Genomic DNA, 25,581 nt, shown 5'->3' with positions numbered 1-25,581 from the left:
GACCACCCATGTGCCATTCAGAGAAATTTCTGGTCAAGGGTAAGCCTCTTGTGGTTTTCCTCATCCATAAAGAACCATTCATACAATGTTCTTGGCAATGAATAGCTGCTGCAGCAACCACAGAGTTGAACATCTTCACCTCCTGGTTAGACTGCCTCCAGGCCAGGCCAACCTGCCCTTGTGTAAGCTCTATAGTAGATGCAGGGCTGTGGCAGGCCACTGCCTCTTGCTCAGAGAGTTGATTAAGTGGCAGACTCACCCACAATGGAAAGGTGGATGGAGCCAATTCATGTTAGTTTCTGGATTTCTCCTATGTCTCCAAGGAGACTCACTAAGAAGGCACCACGAACTCACTAGAAGTGCCTAGTGGATGAAGCTGCCTATAAGTGAATTTTATTCAAGACAACCAGAATTGAAGGCAAAGGGGGAGGGAGTAGACAGCAGTTCCCAAGCCACTTTCACAGCTGTATCTAGCACTTCTGAAGACCTAACCTGGCCTTCCACCAATGGGGAACAATAAATTCTCATTTTTGCATGTAGTAGTTTAAGTTGGGTTTTATTCTTGCTGTTTGATGAATAACGGTCCATATACTTGGGCAACAGAACCATCACCTTCCTTTGGCCTCTTTGGCTCATCAACTTCTGACTTGGGTCTCCAGTTATTAGAACACCTCCTTAACACCCTATTGACCTTCTCAACCCCTCATCTACCTGAACTTCAATAGTCTTCACCTATTCCAACATAGTTCCTCACACTCTGAATCTCATCACCAAACAAGATGAGGATCCCTTATGTAAGTCCTGCAGCCAGTCCTCCTACCCTCTTCCCACAATCTGCTCTTGACCCCAGCCTCTCCTACCAAAATTCTCCCCAACGTTTCTTTGGGAATTGCCCAGCACCTTCTGATGGACAGTCCTTACAAATTCACCATTTCTCAATTCAGGGACCAGTTTTCCAAGACTTTGAACTCTCGTCCTGCTGTCCTTTAGCATTTTATCCCCCTTTTACTGAAGCTCAAAATACACACAGAAAACGCCACAAATCACTGGCTGTTCACAAGATAAGAACATTCATCCAAAAAAAAAAAAAAAGCAGCGTGTAATTCCCCATTCTCAGTTTCTCTACTCCATGTCATAGCATATATAGTCAGTGAACTCCACTACATTTTTTAAAGGCATACTCAGTCTAGCTTTTTGCTCAATATGACACCTGGCAGACACACCTACACTGAAATGCGGACTTAGACACCAAATCTTCTTGCTGCTATAGGATTCCCTTCTCACACAAGTATGCCACAGTCTGCCTCCTAACTTCAGACTGGCTCAGGTCTGGCTGTTGCAGCCATTTTAGGAGTGAACCAATGGATGGAAGAGATATCTCTCTCCTCTCTCTTTCAAATGAAAAGTAAGGGGCTGTCATAATCCCTCAACTGGCTAATCCTCCGCCTACAAGCACCAGTGTCCCATTCAGCCCCCTGTTTATGGCCTGGAAATGCAGTGGAGGATGGTCCAAAGCCGTAGCATCCTCCACGTGTGTGGGAGATCCAGAAGGAGCTCCTGGTATCAGGCTTCAGATCAGATCAGCTCTGGCTATTGTGGCCATTTCGAGAGCGAATCAGTAGATGGAATTTGTCTCTCTGTAAATCTGCCTTTCCAATAAAAATAGATAAATCTGTAAATGTATGTATATATATATTTTAAGTACATCTCACCTGTGCTTCTGATCTTGGCACAGCAAGCCCTCACACCCCTGCACAGACCAGTGTTACAGCAGGCAACTTCAGCACTGCACCCACGGGCCCCAGCTGGAGGACCCCACCCTGCTGCTTGGTCAGGAGTTGGCTGATATTCGTATGTAATACTTACATCTATGTCTGATCTACTCAGCATGGCACTCCTCCTTGATAGTCCATGACCCTATCCTCCTTAGATTAAAACATGGAGCTTGTACCAGGGATCTCATGTGGGCACGGGTTCAAGTCCTGGCTACCCCAGTTCCCATCCAGCTCCCTGCTTGTCCAGTCAAGGATGGCCCAAAGCATTGGGAACCTGCACCCACGTGGGAGACCTGAAGAAGCTCCTGGCTTCAGATTGGCTCAGCTTTGGCCACTGTAGCCATCTGGGGAATGAAGCAATAGATGGAAGATCTTTGTCTCTCCTCCTCTCTATAATCTGCCTTTTCAATAAAAATAAATCTTTTTAATAAAAATTTTAGAATCCTGATAATTTTGCTTTCTCCCAAGCTGGATATTCTTTGAAAGTATAACCTCATTCTCTTTATAGTTTCACTAAGGAACTCTGCATGTTTGGCCTTCAGCCTTGAACACTTTTATGGAGATACCACCTGTTTTTGATGGATAGAGTTCCTCTAGGGCAATGGTTTGTTTTGAACCCATTAAGTATTTTCCTTTTTATGACAAACAGCCCCAGATTTGAAGCTCTCCTTCTCACACTGGAGAAGTAACCCAGGGGCTGAGGGCCCAACCCATTGCGAAGGGCATAGTTTCCACTAAAGCCAATTTAATTTTCTCAAATTTTGGGACTCAGGCTAACACCACATTTCTTGGCCTTCAAAACTCACACAAAGGAAAATGAATACTGCCGAGCTGCTTCCAAACATGAGTGGAACACTTGAAAGAACCCCACAGCACACTGGGGGACCTAAGCACTGAGATAAAGTCCTGGAGATGACAATGGCAATACATCCAACAGACATTTCCCCCCACCAAGGATATACACAAGTATGTTTCAAACTCAGTGAAAACATGACTAAAAATTGGACAGAATCTGTGAATATGGTCATACACTTGTATGAAGAGTTATTTTCATCTCATTTTCAATCAAGAAGATAGAAATCAGGTCACAATGAGATATCATTTTTTAACTGCTCAGCAAAAACAGTGCAAAGCCCCAAAGAGCTTTTCGGTCAACTGATTCCTTCATACTGTTGTAGAAGTGTGTATAAACACTCATGGTAAGGAAGGGACAGTCTTGTGAAGTTCCTGACCTACAAGTGGCACAGTTAAAAGCTACTGCAGTGGTTCTTACTTAGGGTGATTCTGGTCTAGGGGGACATCTGTCAGAGGACCTAGTTGTAACAATTCCAGGAAGGGACCGTGAGCACTACCGCCATCTAGTGGGATGAGGTCACAGGAGCAGCCAGATTTTACAGTGCAAAGAATTCTTCAGAGCCTTCCCTATGACCAGGACTCACAGGTGCACCAGGACCTGAGTCCAGGATTGCCTTCAGCAGCACTGTACGTAACTGCCTATCGCTGGAAATAACCTACATTCTACCAAGAAGCCAAGAGTTAAGATTGTTGGGTTCCACGCCAGCAAGATGGAAGGCTGACAGCTACACACGACAAAACAGAAACCATGACAAGTGGATGAGGCAGAGTGAAGAACCCAAGTCTGAGAAGAAACGAAGATGATGCATTTCATCAAGGTCAGAAAAGCAAAACCATACAGTGTTTGATTATACACAGGTGTGTTGATGAAGCTAAAAACCTACAAGACAACAGCAAAGATGTTTACAAGTGCTAGTTACTACAGTGGCATTGGGGGTGAGGCAAGCACACGGATAGGTAGATGGAAGTTCAGGGAAATTCTTCAGCATTTCCCTTTGGTGATCATCTCATAGCTATTCTTCATATTAATAAATTTGACATTTAAAATGAACTAGGAAAGAGCTACCCACTGACCAATGATGACAAATGCCATCAGTCAACTCTGTACCAAATGAATAACAGGAGAAATGGTTTTTATAAAGTAAAACAATGTAACTCTAACATTTTCTTGGATGTTAGGCAAGACACTGAGATTGCTGCTCATGCAGCTATGGACCAGTGAGGGGAAAGCCATGAAACAACTCACTGTATCAGAACTATCCACCCTGAGGGACCTGAGGGATAGGAAGAGCCTTTCACAGTGAGGGCAGAGCAAAATCCAGAAGGCTGAGCAGGCACTGACCTGAGGACAAGAAGGCATTTAGCATAAGACATTCATTCCACTGTTCAGTGATTATGGCTACTGACTTTAGGATTAGGTCTAGTTTGCAGCTCACTTCTCATATTGTTTCATCTCTCCACCCTCATCTTCCCCTCCCCCTCCACAGACCTCGCTGCCCCAGTTTGAATGAATGGCTCTCCTATCACTTTCTACCTAGCACCAAGGGCATTTCAACCTGTAGCTAGTTTTGTTGGTGGATTTCTCCAGAAGACACAGCCCCAGTCAGGAGGTGCTCACTTGCTCTCTGTTGCAGTTCTTTAGCACTGTGGGTCTCAAACAGCACTTGGTTCCTATGTGTGGCCAAAGAACACAACTGAAAATAATTGGGAGATAACCTTAGAGATGCCCCCACATTGCAGATTAAAAGAGATGAGGTTAGGGTTAGGTGAAACAAGTCAAGACACTGCTAATGATGTTAAAATCCCATATAGGGATGCTGATTTGGGTCCTAGCTACTCCACTTGTAATACAGCTTCTTGCTGACGCAGCTGGGAAAACAGCAAAAGATGGCTCAAATGCTTGGTGCCTATATCTAGTTGGCAAACATGGGTGGATTTCTGAGCTACTGGCTTCAGGTTGGCCCACCCATGGCTGTTGTGGCCATTTGTAGAGTCAATCAACAATGGAATCACTCTCTTTCTCTACCTGCCATTCAAAGAAAGAACTTTTTAATAATTAAGAGAATAAAGTTCAGATAGGACAAGGTCAAATAAGTTGCAAAACAGCTCTGGTCAAAGTCCCTTTCCCCAAGCCCAGCTGCATGTCTGTGCAAGTGGAGCACCACATCTAACCTGATTTATACCTCCAACATCATTACACTCTTTCTCCTAAGCCAGCCTCTCAAGTGTGCTTGCCAGTGTCCCTCCCACACACACAGACAAAATAATTCCATTTACACAATCCACCAGAGTAATGGACAAGACTGTGGCTCCCAGACCTGCCTCCAGGACCTGAGGGTCTGACGTAGAGGTCTAACCCATATGAGGCAAGAGGCTGGAAGGCCCAAGGTTTAGATAAAATGCAGATATTTTAATTGCCCATTTAGTTCTGCAAAATGCATATGAATTGCATAACTGAACATAAAATACCTCATAGAAATATTTTGTTAAACTTACGACATAAAAGTCCTTGCTGATGCATGGCTCAGTCTGCATCATTCTGCAATACCAAATATACTGTATCCTGCCCTTTACCTCACAAGGACTCATTTGTTAATTCTAGGGCTGCATCCAGGTAACCAACTGAGAGTGAGCACCTCCAATTGGTAACCTTCATCAATTAAGACAAAGCTCTCACCTGCTCAACAGTGATTTCATGAAGAAAGGGTTTTTGTTTCCCATCACAACTAAAAAGTGCCCTCATAAGATTTTAAGCAGCCAAGCACACAAGAAGGCATATCCTAGAATCCAGCTGCTGCTTTGGGGTTTCCATGGTGAGAAACCAAAGTTAGACAGGAAAGCATTTATTGTCTCTGTAGCATACAAAAGCTTAAAAGGAATATGAAGCATAGCTCATGGACTCCAACATATACCCAGAGTGCTGAACTACCAGCCAGAATATTTATTCAGAAGCAGTTCTGCTTTGTTTTATAATCAAATATTGATGGAAGCAGAACATTATTATGGTGAAACACAGAACAGTTTAGCATAATGAAATGCAAATCTACAGCCCATCAACATCAACAGGAAAAGAAAACACTATTAGTAGCTTAGGTTACAGATTTATTCAAACACTAAACAAACGAAGCCAATGGTAACTACAGACTGTGGGGTGTCTCACTACTTCACTTGGTAAATATTTTAGACACCTTTATTCCGTGTCACAGGTATTGGTTAACTGCTTCCAATGTTCTTTTGGAGTCAGAGAGCAGACAGTGATCCAGGGTGAAGATGGAGGACAGCAATTCTCCAAGAACTGCAAACAGCAGGGATGCTGAGTGCTGTCCCAGGCTGAGATCTACAGAAGCAGAAATAGGCCCGTCCTGGGTCTGCCTTGCATCTATCCTGAAACCTTGGTCTTTTCATGGTTTTCTTATACCCTCCATAAAACAGTAATAGCAGAATAGGAGCCTCCAGCTCCAATGGTGCATTATAGCTGAAGAAATCAAACTATGTGGACATATTGTTACACCTCTGGAAACTGTAAAATTATTAATCCAATGTGTGTTTTGTGGGTCAGTTTCGTCTTTTATTTGGGGGTTGGGAGGGAGGGAAAGAGGGAGAAAGAATGCTTGATTGATTGCAAGTGAGAGAAAACATGTACCTATCTCAGCTGGATCACTCCCCAAATGGGTTCAACAGGCTCTGGACAAGTTTAGACAGGCAAAGTCCAAAACGCAAAACAGCTGTCCCTCACAGGTAGCAAAATCCAATTACATGAGGCATCCATCACTACTGCCTCCAAAACTGATAGACAACAAGCTGCAGTCAAGAACTGAAGCTGGGAATCAAGTCGGTATTCTGTCATGTGGGCCGCAGGTATCATAAGTAAGGTCTAAGCAACCAGGCTAACAGTCCACCTTCAAATCTTGCGTATATATGCAAACAATGGCACTTCTGCTCCTTTTCTCCTGTTTTGCACCCATAGCAAGGACAAAAAAATAGGAGAGCAAGACTTGGTTAGAACTGAACAGGCTGCAATATGAGTCTAAGCAACAGCCATCCTCTGTAGCCAGTAAACACGTTTGAGTCCCAAAGTATGGTAAGAGCTTTTAAACTCATGACTCGGTTTAATTCTAGAACTTCTAATTGCCTTTTTGCATGCTTTGGACTTGAACATACCACAATCAACTCTTAATACGGTAATCAAGTACAGGTAATTGGCATCTAGCGATAAACCCCAAATCTTATATTTCAGCCAGAGTTCCTCCTAACCACCTCATTTTTTATTTTCTACCCCCTCAAACTGCCATCAATAACCACATGGATTTGTTTGGGTTGCTTGCGTCCTCTATTTAATTGACTGGCCACTTGTAGAGACGCTGGTGAGGAATGAACTGTATACAACAAAGGTCGCAGGAAAAGGAAACAATCAGTAAGGGCCATAATTCTTTACAGAGACCATTCGTCAATGAACTGGAGGCACGTCATAGGTTTATACTTCTCTGCACACTAACCTAATTTCCACAGTGTCCCAAACTCCAATAATTTGGACTCATTCTAGTTCAGAAGGGATAATTCTAGAATTTCCAGCAACAGGAGCTAAAGTCTCTTTCTCTAAAGTATGCCTCCAACCTTCTAGGTCTCTCCAAGGTCACAGGCAGCCTCAAGCTTGGCATTTGCCATTTTTGATGTATTATTTGCAATTCTAAATGTCCAGGCCCCACTTTTGGAAAACGTATTAAATCACTCTGGAGTAGGGGCTGAGCATGGCTCATTTTGTAGGCTCTGTCCTGGTCTACTACAAGACACCCATGGCTTTCAGCAGTTCTGCATTAGCAGCTACCACCAACACCTGTTTCCTCTGACCTGGGCCCCTAGTCTAATTCATACCACCTCTGTGCTCGTCTGACTGGGCCAGTTCTCTGTGAGACCACATCTCACCTCCATGCCCCCTCTGTCTCACTCCACCCTCTGCAGGCCTGCTTTCTGAGACACTCCAGCTCCACCAACCCCTTTTCCCGCTGGTCTCAGAGAGTACCATTCCCTTCTCTGGGTAACAGTTGCATCTACCATAGGGCTATTTCACGTTTGACTTCTGTAGCTATTTCCCAAGTCTTTGATATTATGAGTGACTATGTGGTGACCATCTTTTCCCAGGACCCTGACACTCCTGGAAATGGTCTTCAACAGTGCAGCCTTACGTTGCTGTCCCTGTCAGGCACAGAGCCTCACTTGCAGCCTTCTGAAGGCCTCTTCTAAAGCTACCCATATTTACTTGCTACACTGGCTTAGCAAAGTATAAGCTTCACCAGGGCCATGTTCACAGCTGTAGTATCAGCTCCAAGGACACAAGAAAACAAGAGCAGAACAAATGAATGAAAATGATTTGGACTCCTTAATCCCAGAAGTTGGTTTTCTTATCTCAACAGACAGTAACTCTAAGAAACAAGTTCAGAAAATGACAATGTTAGAAGTCTGTTAACAGAAAGCTATTGTGAAATAACACATCCAATATTGGCAGGTTTTCTTGTAGTGAGTTGGTGGCTCACTCACATCCCCACAGATGTGGACTCAAGTTCGAGCACACAAACGGGTACACAAAAGGGTCTTTGGTTCGTCATGATTTCTGCCCTAATTTCATGACTTAAATTATTGACTCTGCTATTAGGAAGGCAGTTGGTAAGGCATATTAGATTGGGGGGGGGGGGAACCATAAGATGATAAAGAGCTACTGCGAGGCCGTGTATCTTCCCTGGTGCACAGCTGACACCCCACCCACCCTGTGCCTGCCGGGCAACAAGTGGCTGCATGCAGCAGGCACAGCAGGCCACTTCCTCAGGAGGCTCATCTCCAATCCACTTTTAATCTCCTGTTTATGAAACCAGAGCCGCATGGCTGGAAAATGAAACCTCAGGAATGAAACGATTTCTCTGGGGCAATGTGGAGACTGTAATTGAGTGTTCCTAATGTGTGAGCTCACTGCCTCTGGACTCCACACGCAGTTACCATGTCCCGGGAAGTGTGCTCTAGCAGGATGGTCAAAGGCACTGAGGCTGGGGGATCCCAAGCCCCACAGTTCCCAGGCTTCTTGGAGGTCTTCAGGACGCTTTCCTGTATGTGACTTGGCTCCAGCTGTCCAGCTTGCTGGAGGAGGCATTTTTCACAGAGGCTGGCCACTCATGTTTTCTACTTACTTAACAGACACTGCAGGGTGTTCTTCCACAAGGCTGTTTACAGGGTTCACTTCTCTAATGCCCGCAGGCACCTGAGAGGCAGGGATCTCCATTCTCAGCAGAAAAGCTGGGGCATTGAAAGGTTTAAGGTGCCCAGGTCATACTGCCAATAAGCTAGGGTTGTACTTGGGCAGTGCCAACTCTGGTATCCCTGTTCCTAACCACTCTCCCATGCTACCTCTGCCTGCAATAAATCCTTTGCACCAGGGTGGAAAACTGCTCCTGTTCATTAAGTACTGGAAGAAGCCATTGTTTCCTTCCTCGTTTGGATGCTTTGCTCAACTCCTTTTCTGGAGGGTCTGCACAGGCAAGAGACCTAACAGCTCTTATCCTCTGTTCCTCATGCTCTCCCCTGCCCATCCTACCAGATCCCAAACTCACGGGAGGAGACTGCACACAACAGATGACAAAAGACACCCCAAGATGTATTGGATTATGACTAGACCCAATGTTGATTTTAATCAATTTCTGAAACAAAACTTAGCCAGCTCACTTAGAAGCCAGGTATTTCTCCAGCACAAATGCAATGCTTCCTTCATCACAACCATCAGCAAGCATCAAAAGTGAGTCAAGCATGACCTCAAACCAGATTGCATTTGGGACTATCTTCTTTCATTTCCAAAACCTAGTCCCAAAGGGTACCCATGCAGAATGGATCAACTGTGGGTCCTCTCTGCCCAGTAAGACTCCCCTTTTGCTTTCTGCTTTGGCCTCCTCAAGCTCTGCTGTCCAAGCTCTAAGACCCTGTCTCTTCAACTTTCAACAACTGAACATGATCATCAGGCTCATCCAGTCCTCTTCCCACAGCTGGACAGGATCAACTCAGTCCAGCACTCCTGAGAAAGCCTCCACTCCATTGCCATGGAGATCCTGGGATATAGAGAGACGTGCACTCATCAGACAACCACGACACCCATTCCCATGCAGCAAGTGCTAGGGAGAACTCAACACTTTCTACCAGAAAGGGCATATTGCAGAAAATGGAGGGGGGTGGTTGGGGTAAATCACAGGGAAGCAAGGCTGGGACAGAAAGACAATAGTCCACAGAGTAAATTACAGCTTTAACAAGCAATGGGATCCTGTGTTTCCCTCTCAAGCGTGTTCACCATCACTGCCACCAGAATCACCTTGGCCCTCCCCAAAAGCTCACCCAAATAACCTCCAGTTCAGAAACACTCACTCCTAGAGCTGTCATCTCCAGGAAGGCTGACTCAGAACGTGGCTCACCCTCTCTATTTCAGCATTACATGGCATGATGGTTTTAGTATTTTCTCTTCCAGGAATTTATCTACTACTTCTCTGCTCATTTGGTTTGTTCTTTCCAACTTATGGCATCTAAGCCTGGGCTTCAACCACTTGTGACAGGTATCGAAACACCAGAAGCATCTGTTTTACTAAGAGTTCTACTTGTCTCACCCACAGACAGTTTAACACCAAAATGGCTGCAGCTTATATCCCAACAGAGAGTCTAGGACCAGGGTCACTGTTGGCCTGGTAAGCCTCAGGCTCCTGTGTCTTTCTCACTGGTCATGAGGTCACTCTCCCCCAACCCATGTCTTCCTGCACGTCGCCTCATCACTGTTCCCTGTTTTGACCAGCTCTCCTCCAATGCCCCTCCAGCAGCTCCCAGACTCCACCAAATCACAACCCTGACCTCACTTCTTCATTTGAAATTCACCAGTCACTTCACTCAATTCTAAGGCTCAAAATTTGACTATTTCTTCAAAACCTAGAAAGATCCCCAACTTAAAACCCCTGATAAAATCTATAATCTGGGTGGAGTGAACCTTCAGGAAACAAAAACCCTGCTCCCCCAACCAAAGGCTTTACAAAGTGACCCTGATTCTCACTTCCTGATTTCTCTGCTTTTCCTTGATACAGGCTCTCCCTTTCCAATTTCACATCTGGCCGTCTCAGCCCCCTCCCCTTCAGGCCACACCTAGCTATCCAACACTGACGGGGTCTCTTATAATCTCTGGCTGTAGTCCCACCGCAGTATCTGCACAGGGAGGTCACAGTCCTTGTCAGAGAACCCCATTTACAATGTATCATTTCCCATCAGATAAATCTGCCCAAGTAACTACTTGCTGCTCATGGTACCAGTGGTTAATACAACCATTGTGAAATCTCCCAGCCTGTTTATGCCAGAATACAAAACATTCTCCCCAGTTCATGTCTGTATTTATTTGACAATTACCTTCTTTCACAGAATAACATCCAGGAAGGCTTCAGGGCATGGAGGGACTGTAACAACAATAACACTCAGCCAAGCTCGCATTCTGTGGTATCTCAGCTCCCCCACCAACCCGTGCAATAGGTGTCAACATCCTCAGCTAACACGCGGGAGGTGGGGGTGGGCAGCTGTGAGGGCCACACATCAGCAGTCCACAATCTCAGTGGCTGCTCCCTTACTACACACGCTGTATCTTCCTCTAGGGACCAGGACTGAGCAGGGCACCTGCCCATGATTCAAGACCTACTTGTCTTATAACAGTGTGTTTCTCTCAGAAATCAACTACCTGTTGCTAATACCTTCTGAGAGACAGAGCTATTCTACCCTTCTGCCACTGCTGACCCTGCAGCTGACCCAGTGGACAGAATTTTGGCATTGAAGTCCTGTGGACAAGGCTCCAGAGACCAGAGGAAAGTAGGCTGTCCTGGAACCTCAGCATTCAGATACACCTCTTTCCTGTCAAAACACTGGAAGATGAACTCACCCTCCCAGCATGGCATGGTCCCATAATTAGACTCCCCATTCTACCCACTGCTTCCTGTGGCCAGGGGAGAGATGCCAGTACCTGCCCGCACTCCTGCAGAGAAAACAGAAAAATTCCTTTCCAACTGCCTCCCAGCAACTCTCACCCTGAGGTTCAGCCCCAAAGCTTGGCTATTCTCACTCCATCATCAGCTGGGTCACTAATTGGTGCCCATGAACTACAAATCTCCCAAAGGGATGATGGTTTGGGGTCCCTATTCCTCCTCAACCTGCAATAATGGACAGTTACCTCCACTTCCTTCCAACCACAAGGTTCTGTTCTCTATGTTTTCCTTTTCTTTTACCTAAGAGAGGGTGAATTAGGTATTATTCACAAGGTAGGCTTGTTTGAGCACCATAGTTCCTGCTCTCCACATTCTTAGAACAATGTTTTTGGTGCCCATTTTTGAGAAAAACAAACAGACACATCATTATGATTACTTCAAAACCAAAACTGGTGGCAATCAACAATAGTTTTTCAAGGTCAAGGACACATTTGCCATGAGTAAGTTTTTGCATTCTTAACAAATTTAATGAATTCTCAAAAAATTCCTAACACGCCATTATGGAACATATTCTAGAAAGAGTAGCCCCAGGGATGTCTGGTGCCAAGGACAGACTGGACTATCTAGGGCTTCAGCCAGCAATACAACTTGCTACCTCTATTACCTGGGACAAGTTCTTGAATCTGTTTTTGCCTCCATTCCTTTGTCCATAAAATGGTGAGGGTACCATGTCTTCATGAATTCACAACTCACTTGAAACTACTCAGCACAATGGCCAGTACAAAGCTGAAAATCAACACTGGCTCCAGGACAGGAAAACAGCAAAAGATTTTCTCAGGACAACACATGCAGGCTGAAGTTGGAGCAAGGACACATGCTCCTGGGCAAGCATGACACCCACAAGTCACACAGGAACCACTTACAAAGGGCACATCAGGACAACATACTTGGGAGTGGGTGTTTGGTGGAGTGGCTGAGATATCACTTGGGACAGCCAACATCCCATAACAGAGTGACTGGTTCAAATTCCTGATCTACTTCTGATTCTAGCTTGCTGCTAATGTGTGACCTGGGAAGCAGCAGACCTCGAATCTGAGACACCCGTATTGAATTCCAGGCTTCTGACACCAGCCTGGCCAGTGTCTGTGTGTGTCCTCCCTTCGATTTCTCTACCTTTCAAATGAAATAATAAGAAACAAGGAGAAATTTTTTAAATTTGCAAGCGGCATCCATATGGAGAAAGACATAAACACATTTGAGTGACAGCAACAACACATTCAAAAAATTACTTTCTAAAAGGTATAAAGGTATATTTTCTCTGCTTTTAGAACTGAAATGTCACATTAAAAAAAATAAAGACTAACTGTACATCATTTAAATGGACAAGCCATTCAGGAGACAAATACCAAAAAATATAAAAGGCAATACTAAAAAAAAAAATGTCAATAACCATTTAAAAATGCAAATCAAAGTCCAAGGTATCACCCTTTACTTCTCAGAATTACAAAAATCCTGGAAAGCTCACGACCTGTACTGTCATTGATGATACCAGGGAAAACAGCCAGTCATACGCTAAAGAAGGGAAAGTGAGAAAACTGGGAAAGCTTGTTCAGAGGGTGATGTGATGGTATGAGTATCTGTTACGCAAATGTCCTTTCATTTAAAATTCTTCTTGTAAAAATGCAGCTTCAAAAGAAAACAAATGCTAACCTGTACACAGGTTTGTGTACATTACATGTATGTTCATTCCACCAAAAGTGATACTAGGAAAAAACTAAAATCAAGCCATGACAAAAATTAATGTATTATGGCATGGTATATAAGGGAACAGTGAAGAATGATTTTGAACATGCGGATATGAAAAAATCTACTAACAATGACCACATGTGCAGTTATGAATTGTTTTTTAATTGCTAAGTAGCCAATCAGTTTTAGTTCCACAAAGTGGCAGAAATAGGGCAGTTTAATAGAATGATGTGTGCATGGATTTACAGACCAGGTGAACTCCATAACTGCCCAAACATACCCATACATTAGCTGTGGAAGCCTGGCTAAGGTACTTCACTGTCTCAGGACTGTTTCTCCTTTGGTCACATGGCAATAATAGAACCTACCTCACAGTGTTCTGTCTTCAGCACATTATCCGGGGAATAATTAAGTGTCCAGTTAAGGTTAGCTTCCATCACAACTCCTGTTATTTTTGCATTTGAACTACAACTGTTCCCTTTTCCCCAGTCTATGAGTCCCACAACTGCAAGTTCAACTAATGGTAGAGTACAAATATTTGGTGAAAAAATGAATTTGTTTTGAGCATGTAAAGACTTTTCCTGTTACTCCCTTAAAAAGGATGCACAGCTACTTACACAGTATTTGCATTACATTAAGTCCATCTAAACTTAACAATGATTAAGCCCACAGTGGGAGTGGGTGGGTGGGAGATAGGTTGTATGCACAAGCTATTTCAGTTGACAAACAGGAGTGTGGTTCTGGAATTTTGGTATCCTGTGTGTGTGGGGGGGGGGGTGTTAGAATCAATTCCCATCCCCAGATACTGAAGGATAATACATATAACTCAACTGTCATCATTTATGTCACACACCAGCGGATTTCAGTAAGTCCACGGAAAATGGAATTAAAAAATAAGGCTGTTTTGGGTGCAAAACGTTTTTTTTTTTAATTCTGGATAAATGAGTCTTTAAAATGTCAAAATGTGTATGGGAAAAAGTATGTGTTTGAGGAGGGGGGAACAAATTTTTTCTCTACCAAAATTGATAAATCTTTGAATTCCACCTTTCATGAATTTTATGAAGGACTCTCATGTTGAAGTCCTTAAGCTGACACACAGTCACTGTGTTGGTACCAGGCTGTGATCTTGGCCATTCACTCCAACAGCTCCATTTTATGTCCAGTGCTATGGTGATTCCAAACGCCACTCTATAGAACCCTGGGTGTTCCTCTGCTCCTTAGCAGCCATGGCCTATTCTCCACCAGCAGGCACGTAATGATTCCCTGATGCTCTTCTCCACACTCTCCCATCCAGGGAACATTCCCTGCAGGCCTTCCTGCAGAACGGATGCAACTGGTCTCCTGCAGTCGGTACTGCTGGCCTGCAGTCCACCATGGCACACACTTTCCTGTATACCCTTCTCGGGATTAGTGAAGGCCAGGCTCAACTCTCTGCTACTGAAGGATCAAGTCAGTCTGTAGATTCTTGACTACAAGTTAAGGCTGGACCACAATCCTTAGCTCCCTCAGCAATCTGTTTATATACTCAACATTTTCCAATTTTCTACTGTGAGTACAACACATTACTGGGCACTTTTTCTTTCTTTACTCTTGTCTCATTTCAGGAAAAAAAAATAGCAGTTCTTGTAATTAACATGTTTAAGCTTTGATTATCAGTTGATAGTGTCAGGTGCCAAGAGGGTGGCCCACAGCTGCCTCCCAAAGCACGTTCCTCACATCCAGAACACCTCTGGAGAGAATAATCCATGCTCTGACTCCCTTCCAGAGTGAATGAAGCCTTGCTGGGGAGCATCACACCTTTGATATATACTCATTGTCCTGAATGATCAATTTCTCCCAGGCTAGTGTTAAACTGCATGAAGTCAGTTATTGGGAATGTGATGCATACGCACTTGGTCAGAAGCACTGGACACTTTCGTGATTGAAGCATAAAACTCAGATAAATGGAGTTAAAACAAAAAGGAACAGAACTTGAACCACCTGTGTTAGCCCAGAGTTCCACTAACCATCTTGTTGAAGACATCCTTTATCTTGTTTCTAATTCTGCTTTTAGTATGTCTGTTTGCAAAATAACAAGAAATTTTCTCAACTATAAATTTTCTCAACTAGAAATATCTTCCACTGTCTTCTGTTTTAGTCACTAATTTTTCCTGAGAGGCAATGATTCTGACCCATGCACAAGAGCACCAAAGCGCTCAGTGTTTCTTATTCTGGGCACTTAGGTAAGTTTCACAGAACACCAAGAACTTCCAAGAAAGCTGTCCTTTCCAACGGCCAAATCACTTCCTACCTGGGCAGCAACCCAAGGAGGTCTAAATTATAACCCAATTATCTGCCTCCCCCAAGGCAAGGCTTCTCAGACTCGGCACTGCTGACACTCTGCAACAGATGCTTCTTTGTCTGCTAGTGCTGTTAGGGGGTGAACAGTGAAAAGTAGGGGTTACTCTGTGTATCATAGGACAGCTTTCACCCACTAAATGTCATTAACACAACTCCCCTCCAGTTATGAAATACCAAAAAAAAATATGTGCAGATTTCCTGTGGGGTTCACATTCATCCTAGGTTGGAAACCTCTGCCTTAAGAGACCACAGAACCACTGGGGTTTACCCCAGCTGGCCTTAACCTCCTCTCACCCAAGCAATCCTTACATTCATCACCACACCCCTTTTCACATTTGTCCCTGTGTGTGCCCCAGGGTCTGAATTATCTTCTGCCCTTCTCTAATCTCCTCACTCTTCCACTGTGCTCTAAGAACACATCATTAGCCATCTGTAAGACTCCTTTTACTCTAACCTCTTCACAGAAGATTTTGTTTGCTTCCCTGCTCTAAACCCAGAGAAAAGAATACTGCTCCTTACTGCCATCTCCCATGGCATGGTGGGTTTTCTCTCCAATCCTTTACAGTTCTCCCAGCTAATTTCAGACCATTCCCATCTGCAGCACAGCCCTTAGAACAAGGGTTGGCAAACTATAGTCTCTTGGCCAAATCTGGCCACTACGTATTTTTGGACAGGTGGTGAGCTGAGAGCAGATTATACATTTTTGTTAGTTGAAAAGAAATAAAATGTGTATTTCTTGACACATAAAATTCAAATCTCAGTATGCATAAATAAAGCCGAGCTGGAGAGCAACCAGGTTTGCTCAGTTACCTGTTGCTGACAGCCACTTGTGGGCTAGGATGGGAGGATTCAGCCCAAGCATCACAACAGAGTGACCTGCAAAGCTTAGCTTATTTGCTTTTAGACTCCTCACTCTGAAAGCTTCTGACTCCTACTTCTGAGACACATGGCATCAGACTGTACCTTACAATCCCCACCATTGTCATCACCCACTACCGGCCAGGTCACTGTTCCATGTACATTAAAACAGACACACGCCTGAAAGCTGGATGGCACTACTGCTAACAGAAGTGACTGAATGAAGTTCCAAATGATCTCTCCGCATTGGTATGTTGTGTGAAAGTCAACATGATGAAATTTCAAGGTGGTGGATTACATCCCACTCAGCACTCAATGTCAGAAAGACTATTGACAGGAGAGGCCCCCTGTGTTGACAGGGAAGCAGCCAGATGAACAAGGAAGCACAGTGGTGGGGAGGGTAAGGGGAGGCCAGAGACTTCCCTAACAAGCAGAGTATCTCAAGAATGGAATACTGTCCTCAGCCAAGACAGAGCCAAAGCCTAGAGGAGCAACCCAGCCATCAGAAACAAACAGCAGAAACACTTGCATGAAGAACTCTGCAGTGCTAAAATTTTCAGATACATGGGGCCCCCAGAAGGTCCACAAAAGCAGCCAGCATTGTGGTGAACAGGTTAGGCTGAAGCTTGTAATGCTGCCATTCCCATTTCAGAAGCCTGGATCATGCCAGCTGCTCCACTTCTGATCCAGCTTTCTGCTAACAAACCTGGGAAAAGCAGCAAATGATAGCACGTGCTTGGGATCTTGCCACCCATGTGGAGGTACCAGGCTAGAACTCCTGATTCTAGTCTAGCTCAGCCCAGCCATTGCAATTATCTAAAGGAGTGCACCAGTGGATCAAAGATTTCTTTCTCTTTTTCTTCTGTCTCTCCCTTCCCCTGTTGCTCTTTCAAATAAATAAAATTTAAAGTTCAAGAAGAAATTACACATCAGTTTGTGCCAAAATAAACTTCTCTTTTAATTTCCATTTGTCCATGAACAGTCTGAAGTATTTTGGCATGACCAGAGTTCAAATCAGATACCGTCACAGTTATAAGTGAAAATACCAAAATATTTCTTCTTTCCTATGAAATCTATACACAATCATTTTCACAACAAGATGTATTATGGCTCAGTGTAGGACAGTTGCTTTTAGGTGATCAATGACCATGAAACCCAATCCTCAAATGGCAAATGCTCCGTGTCAAGCTGTTTCAGGACAGGCCAGCGTCAGCCAACCTGTGAGCAGTTGAGTTAGTCCTTTTTAGCAGGAGAGCACAAGGCCTAGCACATACTGAGGTTTTCTTCTTTTTCAACTCCCTTTGAGTTTCCATATTCATCTCAAAGGTATGTACATTCAGTTCTCTCTTCAAAAGTCAGAAATGTGAGTCACTCAATGAATCTGTTTAGAAACAACTGGTTACGTGGTGGTTTTTTCATCATAGACACTGAGAGTCAAAGGCAAAGACTTGGGCTGAACCCTGGCACAGCCCCCTACTCCTCAGTTTCATACAAGACATCTGCCAGGTGTTTTCTCACTCACATCACGAGGATAATGACACACACACTGCCCAGACTCTACAGAAAATCATTGTGAGAATTCAGTTCAACAACACAAAAAAGGATCATCCAAGTGGAGAGAACCGGAACTGTTTAGAGGCATAGCAATGTTTTTCTGACCTCTAACACATTCTGCCTTTTTTCAAAAGTGTTGGCATCACATGGGTCACAGAGGTTTAAAATCCAGCCTCAAATGACTCACATACATCACCACAGACTTGTTGCTGCAAGCCACAGCAATGACAGCCAGCACATTTGTCTAGGTGATGCATCCCTACCCCAGGTCAGTCAGGTACATTTCTCTGTCTTTCCAGGTCTGCAAGGGACAGGACACAGTAAGCTTCTTGATTTCAAGAGACTCTACTGAGACACAGATGTTAAGCATATGGTCAAGCCACACATGTACTTTGTTTTGCTTCTCAGCACCCTTTTCCTCAATTTCACTCCCGCTTTGGCCAAAACCATATAGTGCCTTTAGGGCTATAGACAAATCCCTCCAACAGGTTTCATGGATGAAGTCACTTCATCATCAGCAGTTTGTAAAACATTATTATCTATGCTTATAAAGTACAAAGTGCATTTTTCTCAAATGCTACTAAAAGAATGCTCAAGTGGTAATTTTTGTAAAAGAAGATCTTTGTTGCATTTGGAATGGATGAAAAAGCTTCCAGGACAGCAACTCTTGCCACCTGTTTCAGATACCACTGAGCCATCAGAACCATTCCCAGAGGAGTCCCCTCCACTGCTGTCGTCTTGGCCAAGCTGTCACACAAGGCAACATCACTTGAACTCATGATGTAGGGACCTTTGTAATGAGTAAAAAGACAAGAACAGACTAGGAGTAAACATACAAGGTAATTTATCCTCAGCTTCTTTTTTGGTTTACATATAAGACTTTTCAACCCAATGTGTATGTTTTCCAAAATGCTCTTCACACTCAATTTTTAAGCTATTAATTCATTAGGATCAATAATAAGGAGGCAATTTCAGGTGACAGTGGCTAAGATTAAGATTCTAGGTCACAATCCGAACGCCAGAACAGAGTGTGGGTCGAGCCAGGTTCGGTCACAACAAAAGCAGTACACAACATGGAATGCCAAGGTGAGGTTGCCTGTGCCAGATTTGACCGCAGCGCCCAACCAACACACGTGAGAACCAGAAAGGGAGCGGGCAGAACTGGCAGGGGAATAAGGGGTGGTTTCCGTGCTGAACAGCTACTCCCACCGGAGAGCGTGAGCTGGGATGGGGGTAGACCAGACTAGGCAGGGCTACAATACCTGTGCACCTCATGTGGACCAGATCAGGGAAAAACCAGGCTGGGCTGATTATTCCTACTGGTACAATCTACAATTAGAGTGGGTGAGGGTTGTTGGGGCTTAGCCATAGCATCAGCTGGCAGAAGCTGGCATGGGGGGGGGCCTAGTTCTGTCAAGTTAAACCACAGAACTACCTGGAGAGTGCAGAATCTGGGAGTGGCCTGGGAGGGAAATAATGGGCCCCTCCCTCTTGGGCTACCACCCCCCACAGCAAGGCATGAAAACTAGGACAGGGGCTGGGGTGGCTAGACAGAGACACCCAACAACATCCAAGAAGACTGGATAGTTGTGCTGGTTAGATGGAACAAGGTTTTAATACCCATTGACATAAATGGGAGCAGAAGGGGATGTGGGACAGACTGGACTAGTCTGCCACACATACTGGTAAACCAGGGTAGGGGGTGGGCCTGGTTGAGGTTATTGTGAGTCGCTCCGGCTGGGCTGTAGCTCCCACTGGTTTATGCGAGGGCTGGTTCTGCTGGGCAGAACCAGGCTGGACTGCAAACACCCATTGGTTCCAGTAGAAGACAGGGATGGAAATAGAACCAACCTAGCAATTGCAACCACCAGCTGATCGGGGCAATGGACTGTGCTAGGCCTGATTCTTGCTAGTACATACAAGAATCTGGTCTGGGAACACCTCAAAGTTTCTTTGGGGATTCCCCCAATCGAGCTTCCAGACTCAGAACCCTAACCATCAAATGACAGAGGACAGAACAAGTCAATCAACCACCTCAACTATATGTTAGCAATGAAAATACTGGGCAAACGGAGACTCTATGATGGACTATGTCAATCAGTGGATTCTCCAACGACTGCATCACGCTTGGAGCGGTGAGAGTGGCAGCAATTCAGAACTGTTGAACTATCAAAACCACTTGAGCAAGACCCTCGAAGCATGCCCCACATCTGGGAACTGGGGTGGGTGGAAGACTGGGTGGGGCTTCTCCCTTAAAATCTCGTTTTACATCAGATATATTAAGAAAACAATACGGAACTGATTGTCTTGCCCATCTTCCTGTAGTGCTTGAACCTTTTTACCCTAATTACGTCAAGATTGTCAAAAATTTAAAAAATAATAAAAAAAAAAGATTCTAGGTCACAAAATGCATCATTCATGGTCAGTGTCCTCATTTCCAAGCCTGTTCAGAAGTCCACATCTTCCTTTTGTGACAACAGAGGCCATTAAGCACAGACTATCAGAAACAGAAAAACCCATGGATGGGGCTATGAGAGAGAGAAGGATGACAACACATCCTGTGGCTGCACAGCACCTGCAGACAGTATCTTCCTGCTGTTTCCAGGAGAGCAGGCACCCAGCGGCATGGCCTGATGTACGCTCCAGGGATCACACTAGTCACTGGCACTCCTTGATAATGGTATTCCCCCAGAGAGGGAGAAGATGGACACCTCCTCATTGCTTTGTTTTATAAGGCCATCCACTTATTTTCACCATTAGTGCTAATTGCCTCAACCTGGCCCTCAGAAACACTTCTATGTCAGGAGAGAATGCTACAACCCAATTATGGGAACCCTGCTTCAGTCTACCAGTGACAGAAAATGAACCCATCAGTGAGGCCCTCTAGATAAGCCTGGCCTGGATTGGTCCACAAGCAGATCATCCCAATGTATTCACAGCAGTAATCTGAGATACTATGGTTGGCCCCAGGCCCAGCGTGGCCTCCACCCCTATGTGTAGCTCTGATTTACAGACTAACTCTGAGTTCTCACAAATTTTTGTCGAACTCTATGTTTTGAATATATAAAACTCATGGAATTCTCAACCTAAGTCTTTCCTGTCTACTTTTTTTCATTCTTTCTCCCAGCCCAGATGTAACAGACACTGTTATGGCTTTGCATAGTCCTAATTCATCATCAGACACTCAATAAGACTGTTGCCTTTAGTAGGCGACTGCATATTGAGATTTGGGTTAATTATAGAAGGCATAGTCTTAACATTCATACAAGTTTACTCTAACTAAAATCTACCTTGATATACTCCCCTACAATCACTGCTATTTCAAATTCCTTAAAATTTCCCATTTCTAGAATGTTTTATCATTCCACTCAGTTCAAGACCAAAGCCTTCTGTTGAAGATTCTTTTCCATGTGATAACATTCAGCTTTTGTGAACAGATATTCAATAATTTAGAAATGCAGGTTGCAGAAGAAGAGTTGTTGGGAATTACAAAGTGTGTGTTCAATGCCAGGGACAACCTTGCAGGGAGACTCTTTAGGACTGGGGGGTCTTGGTGTATGCGGAGAGTAGGGGAAGAGACCACAGAAGGGAGTAGGGTCAGGGTTGGTAATTGGCATCTGCAGAGTTGGCCTCACTCCCCCTGTTTTAAGCAGCATCTGTGTGTCACCCTCATTGCCAGTCCAATGCTTACTTTTCACGGAGCTCTCGCACTTGGCTGGGTTTGAAGCCAGGAGCTGACTGGGAGCAGGGGCTTGTGGGAGCTGAGAGCGGACTCTTGATGTTCTGAATCGAATGTCTGCGACTCCTTCTGCGGTCAAGGCCTGGCTGCTCACCACTGCCACCAGAACACACGCTGGCTCGCCTCCGGTCCCGGCACCCACTAGGGGGTGGCTCAGCCACCTCATCATCATCCTCGTGCCTGAGCGCCACCTGAAAAGCAGAGTGTAGCAGTGCAGAGTAAGCTTCAGCAGCAACTTTGCATTTTAAACTCTCATTTCACCCTATGGAGCATTTTTCTTCTTATGCTGTGGGCCCTGGATTTACTGCAGTGACCCCACAGCCCATGGCATGTGAAAGGTAAAGATACTGTCCCCTCACTGCCAACCAAAAGGATGTAAAAAGGACAAGTGCTATCTTGAGGAATGCCAAGAAATATCTGTAATTAAGCAGCGTCTAACTTACCCTGGACACTGGCCTCTTCATTGCCCTAGGTTTAATCTCTTCCAGGCCACTCCCACTCTTTCCTGGGCCAGGAGATGAAGTCCCTCCTGAACATGGTGGGCACTACTGCCTGACCTTGCTTTCCCAAAACAGGCCTTGCTTAGTGGAGCACATAATAGGAGACATCTACAAGATCCAGGTGAGCAGGAATGAGACCCAATGAAGGTCCTCCTGGGAGGCTCGTGCCACTAGCAGGTGCTGCTGGATTTCAGAGTCATGGTGCCTGCTGTTGCTGGGAGCCACTCTCAGTGTCTGGTCTTGGGATGGGATGCAAGAGACCATTACACCAGAAAGCCTACCTGTGTAAGTCACAAGGACAGAGAACAGAGCTCCCTCTAGAGAAAAATATACCTATTAAAAATAAGTATTTTCCCCCCTTAAAATCAATGCAGAGAAACAAACATCCAATGAGGCACAAATGAATGAAAAAAACTGTAGTACCTAGAAGAATATATACTAGAATATTACTCAGCCCTAAAACAGAATGAGATCTGCCTGGATGGGCCTGGGTGACATTATGTTATGGGAAATAAGCCAGACAGAAAGAAAATCACAGTAAGACCTAACCTGCATGTGAAATTTTGAAAAACAATGCCATTGAATAGCATTAAAAAGCATGACAGCTGTTGGGGGGGCATATATATACAAATCTAGAGAATAAATCGACAACACAAGACTGACAGCCAATAAAATTTCCAGTGATCCTTGGGTCCACCCGAAATCACTGCAAGCACCCCGAGTGTACTCTATGGAAACAGAAAAGTAGATTTAGCTTGTCTTGAAGAAACTCTGATCTCTCCAAATAGTGGTTGATTTATTGCTGGCTCCTTCATCAAAGTCCTTCAGCTCTGATGATTAGAAGGATCTCAAGAAGTTACTTATATTTTTCAACTAGAACTTTCTGTTTATGGATGACCAGCCCTCTCACTCCTCTTCCCTACCCTGCCTCCTGGCCATCACTCTACTCTCTGGGAGTGACTATCTTAAGATGCTTCAAGCAGAATCCTGCTCTATTTGTTCTTCTTTGGCCAATCTGACTTAGCATAATTGTAGCACATCTTCCATGGTCAGTGGTCACCTACGCTGTCACAGATGTCAACATTTCCTTTTTTTTTTTGAAAGCCAAACATTTCATGACATGCATTTGTCCATACATCTATCACTGAACATTTAGATTTTTCCACATCTTGGACATTATGAAGACTGTTGCACTGAATACAAGAAGTTTCTTGCCCACTTACTACGTGTGTGCATATATGCACATACATACAGATGTATCCATACACCAAACTTTATGTACATATATACATATATATACACACTGTGGCACTTCAGCTCAACTGGCTAATCCTCCACTTTCAAGCACCAGCATCATATGGGTGCTGGTTCACACCCCCAACTGCTCCACTTCCAATTCAGTTCCCTGCTTACGATCTGAGAAGGCAGTGGAGAATGGTCCAATGCCTTAGGACCCTGCACCCATATGGGAGACCCGGAATAAGCTCCTGACTCCTGGCTCCCAGCTTCAGCTCAGCTCAGCTCTGGCTATGGCATCCACTTGGGCAATTAATCAGTAGATGGAAGATCTTTCTCCCTGTCTCTCCTTCTCTCTGTAAATCTGCCTTTTCAATCAAAATAAATAAATCATTTTTTAAAAAGAGTCTAACACAACAGCTCTCTCCTTGTCCACTTGAAATAATTTATTAGTAGCAATGCCATAGCTAGTTATCTGAATATTCTTGTTGGAGGTAAAAACTAGAAACATTTCTTTGAGTTTATTTGGCATACTACTCCTGACTCCACAGCACTTAGCCAATCCTTTCCAAATCCCACACATTTTGAGTTCATACCTACATAACCAGATTCAGCATTCAGGTAAAATCTGTGTCAGAGCCAACACCACTTCACTAAGGAACTGTGATGATGACAGGTTGTGGTGACCTGCAGTAGCATCAGCCTCTATAGAAGCACTCCTCTGTTTGCTCCTTTCACTATCCTTTCACATGTGGGGTGCTGGCTTGGTCATGGGACTTGCTCTGGCCAATGGCACATCAGTAAATATAATGAAACTTGATAAAAACTGTTAGGACTCTCCTTTCTGTAAGCCTGCTATCAGTTGAAGTGTGGGCTACCCTGCTGAAGACACAGGGCCTGCCAACACCCAACTCCAGACAAGGTGAATGAAGCCATAGACCATCTAGATCATTCAAGCTGCCAGATCACTGCGGCCTCTTGAAAATTCACCGTCCCACTGAACCAGACCTCAATGTTTGACCCATAGGATCCTGAGCAGTGACTGTTCAAGGGGTATTTCTTAGGAAAAATTGATCAATACTTTCAATCCTCTATGACATGGCAGGTTCTTAAGAGATTAGACCTATCAATCAATTACTCCTAAAAATTACTGCAATACCTTTCCTCTGAAGCCTTCAGCCTTCGGATGTCTTTCCCCTTACAGGGACCACATTCTCAGAACTGAACGTCAGAACACATAATCTCACAGAAGGTTTTTTTTTTAAATTTTGTCCAACTTAATGTATTTAAAAAATCATCTGAGAGCATCAAAATTCAAATGAATTTAATTAAACATGGATCAGATCACCCTTCTGAAGTGGAATTAAATAACATGAAATTGATCCTTCTCCTGGAAGCCCATGACATATGGCCACCAGACATCCTCCACTACTGGGAAGAGGCCTGGGAGTCTACCCAAGCTATCTGCACTCACTTCAGATGTGCGGTCTTTGGTGAGAAAGTATTGGCTCTGCTCGCAGGTTTTCTTATTGCTTCTACACAGTGAAGTCGGCTTGTCTAGGGACAGCAAATATTTTTTTTAAATGCATTAACTTTAAAGAAATAAAAACCCTGACTGCCTGTGATCAAACGTATTTAGCTGTCCCCTTGAGTTCTTATTATTCCATACATTCTCCCCTGAAGGTAGCTGCTTTGGAAGAAATCACACCCTCCCTTCAACTCAGCACCAAACACTTGCATATAGTGCGTGATTCATGAAGAGATTTATGCAAACACTGACTTGACTTCTCTGAGCCACTGTTCTACCGGGGCCTGGGGTTCGATGCACCAGACCTGTGCCCTGAAGTCAAAGGGACATAAACAGGCAGGGTGTCAAGGACTGTTAGGATAGAGGGGTGGCTGCAGACAAAGTACTTTTTCAGTGGTTATGAACAGTGTATGGATGATATGTAGCAGAAGCCCCTTCCACATTGTCCAGGAGGCTTCATGGAGGAGATGACATC

General features: G+C 44.4%; 1 protein-coding gene across 5 annotated transcripts in view; it reads right to left on the bottom strand.

Moving 5' to 3' along the window:
• FHOD3 (formin homology 2 domain containing 3) overlaps positions 1-25,581 on the bottom strand; it is a 431,569-nt gene that overhangs the window by 122,831 nt on the left and 283,157 nt on the right. For all 5 annotated transcript variants that reach the window (XM_040984913.1, XM_040984917.1, XM_040984914.1 and 2 more), the window contains exon 10: positions 21,795-22,033. In XM_040984913.1, the coding sequence (XP_040840847.1) occupies positions 21,795-22,033 (239 nt within the window). The remainder of the gene's footprint in view (positions 1-21,794; positions 22,034-25,581) is intronic.

This window comes from Ochotona curzoniae, unplaced genomic scaffold (genome assembly GCF_017591425.1).
Source record: "Ochotona curzoniae isolate NIBS_2020 unplaced genomic scaffold, NIBS_Ocur_1.0 contig_43, whole genome shotgun sequence".
Classification (NCBI taxonomy): domain Eukaryota; kingdom Metazoa; phylum Chordata; class Mammalia; order Lagomorpha; family Ochotonidae; genus Ochotona; species Ochotona curzoniae.
The sequence above is the reverse complement of the archived record's forward strand: the minus strand, read 5'-3'. Positions and strand labels throughout refer to the sequence as shown.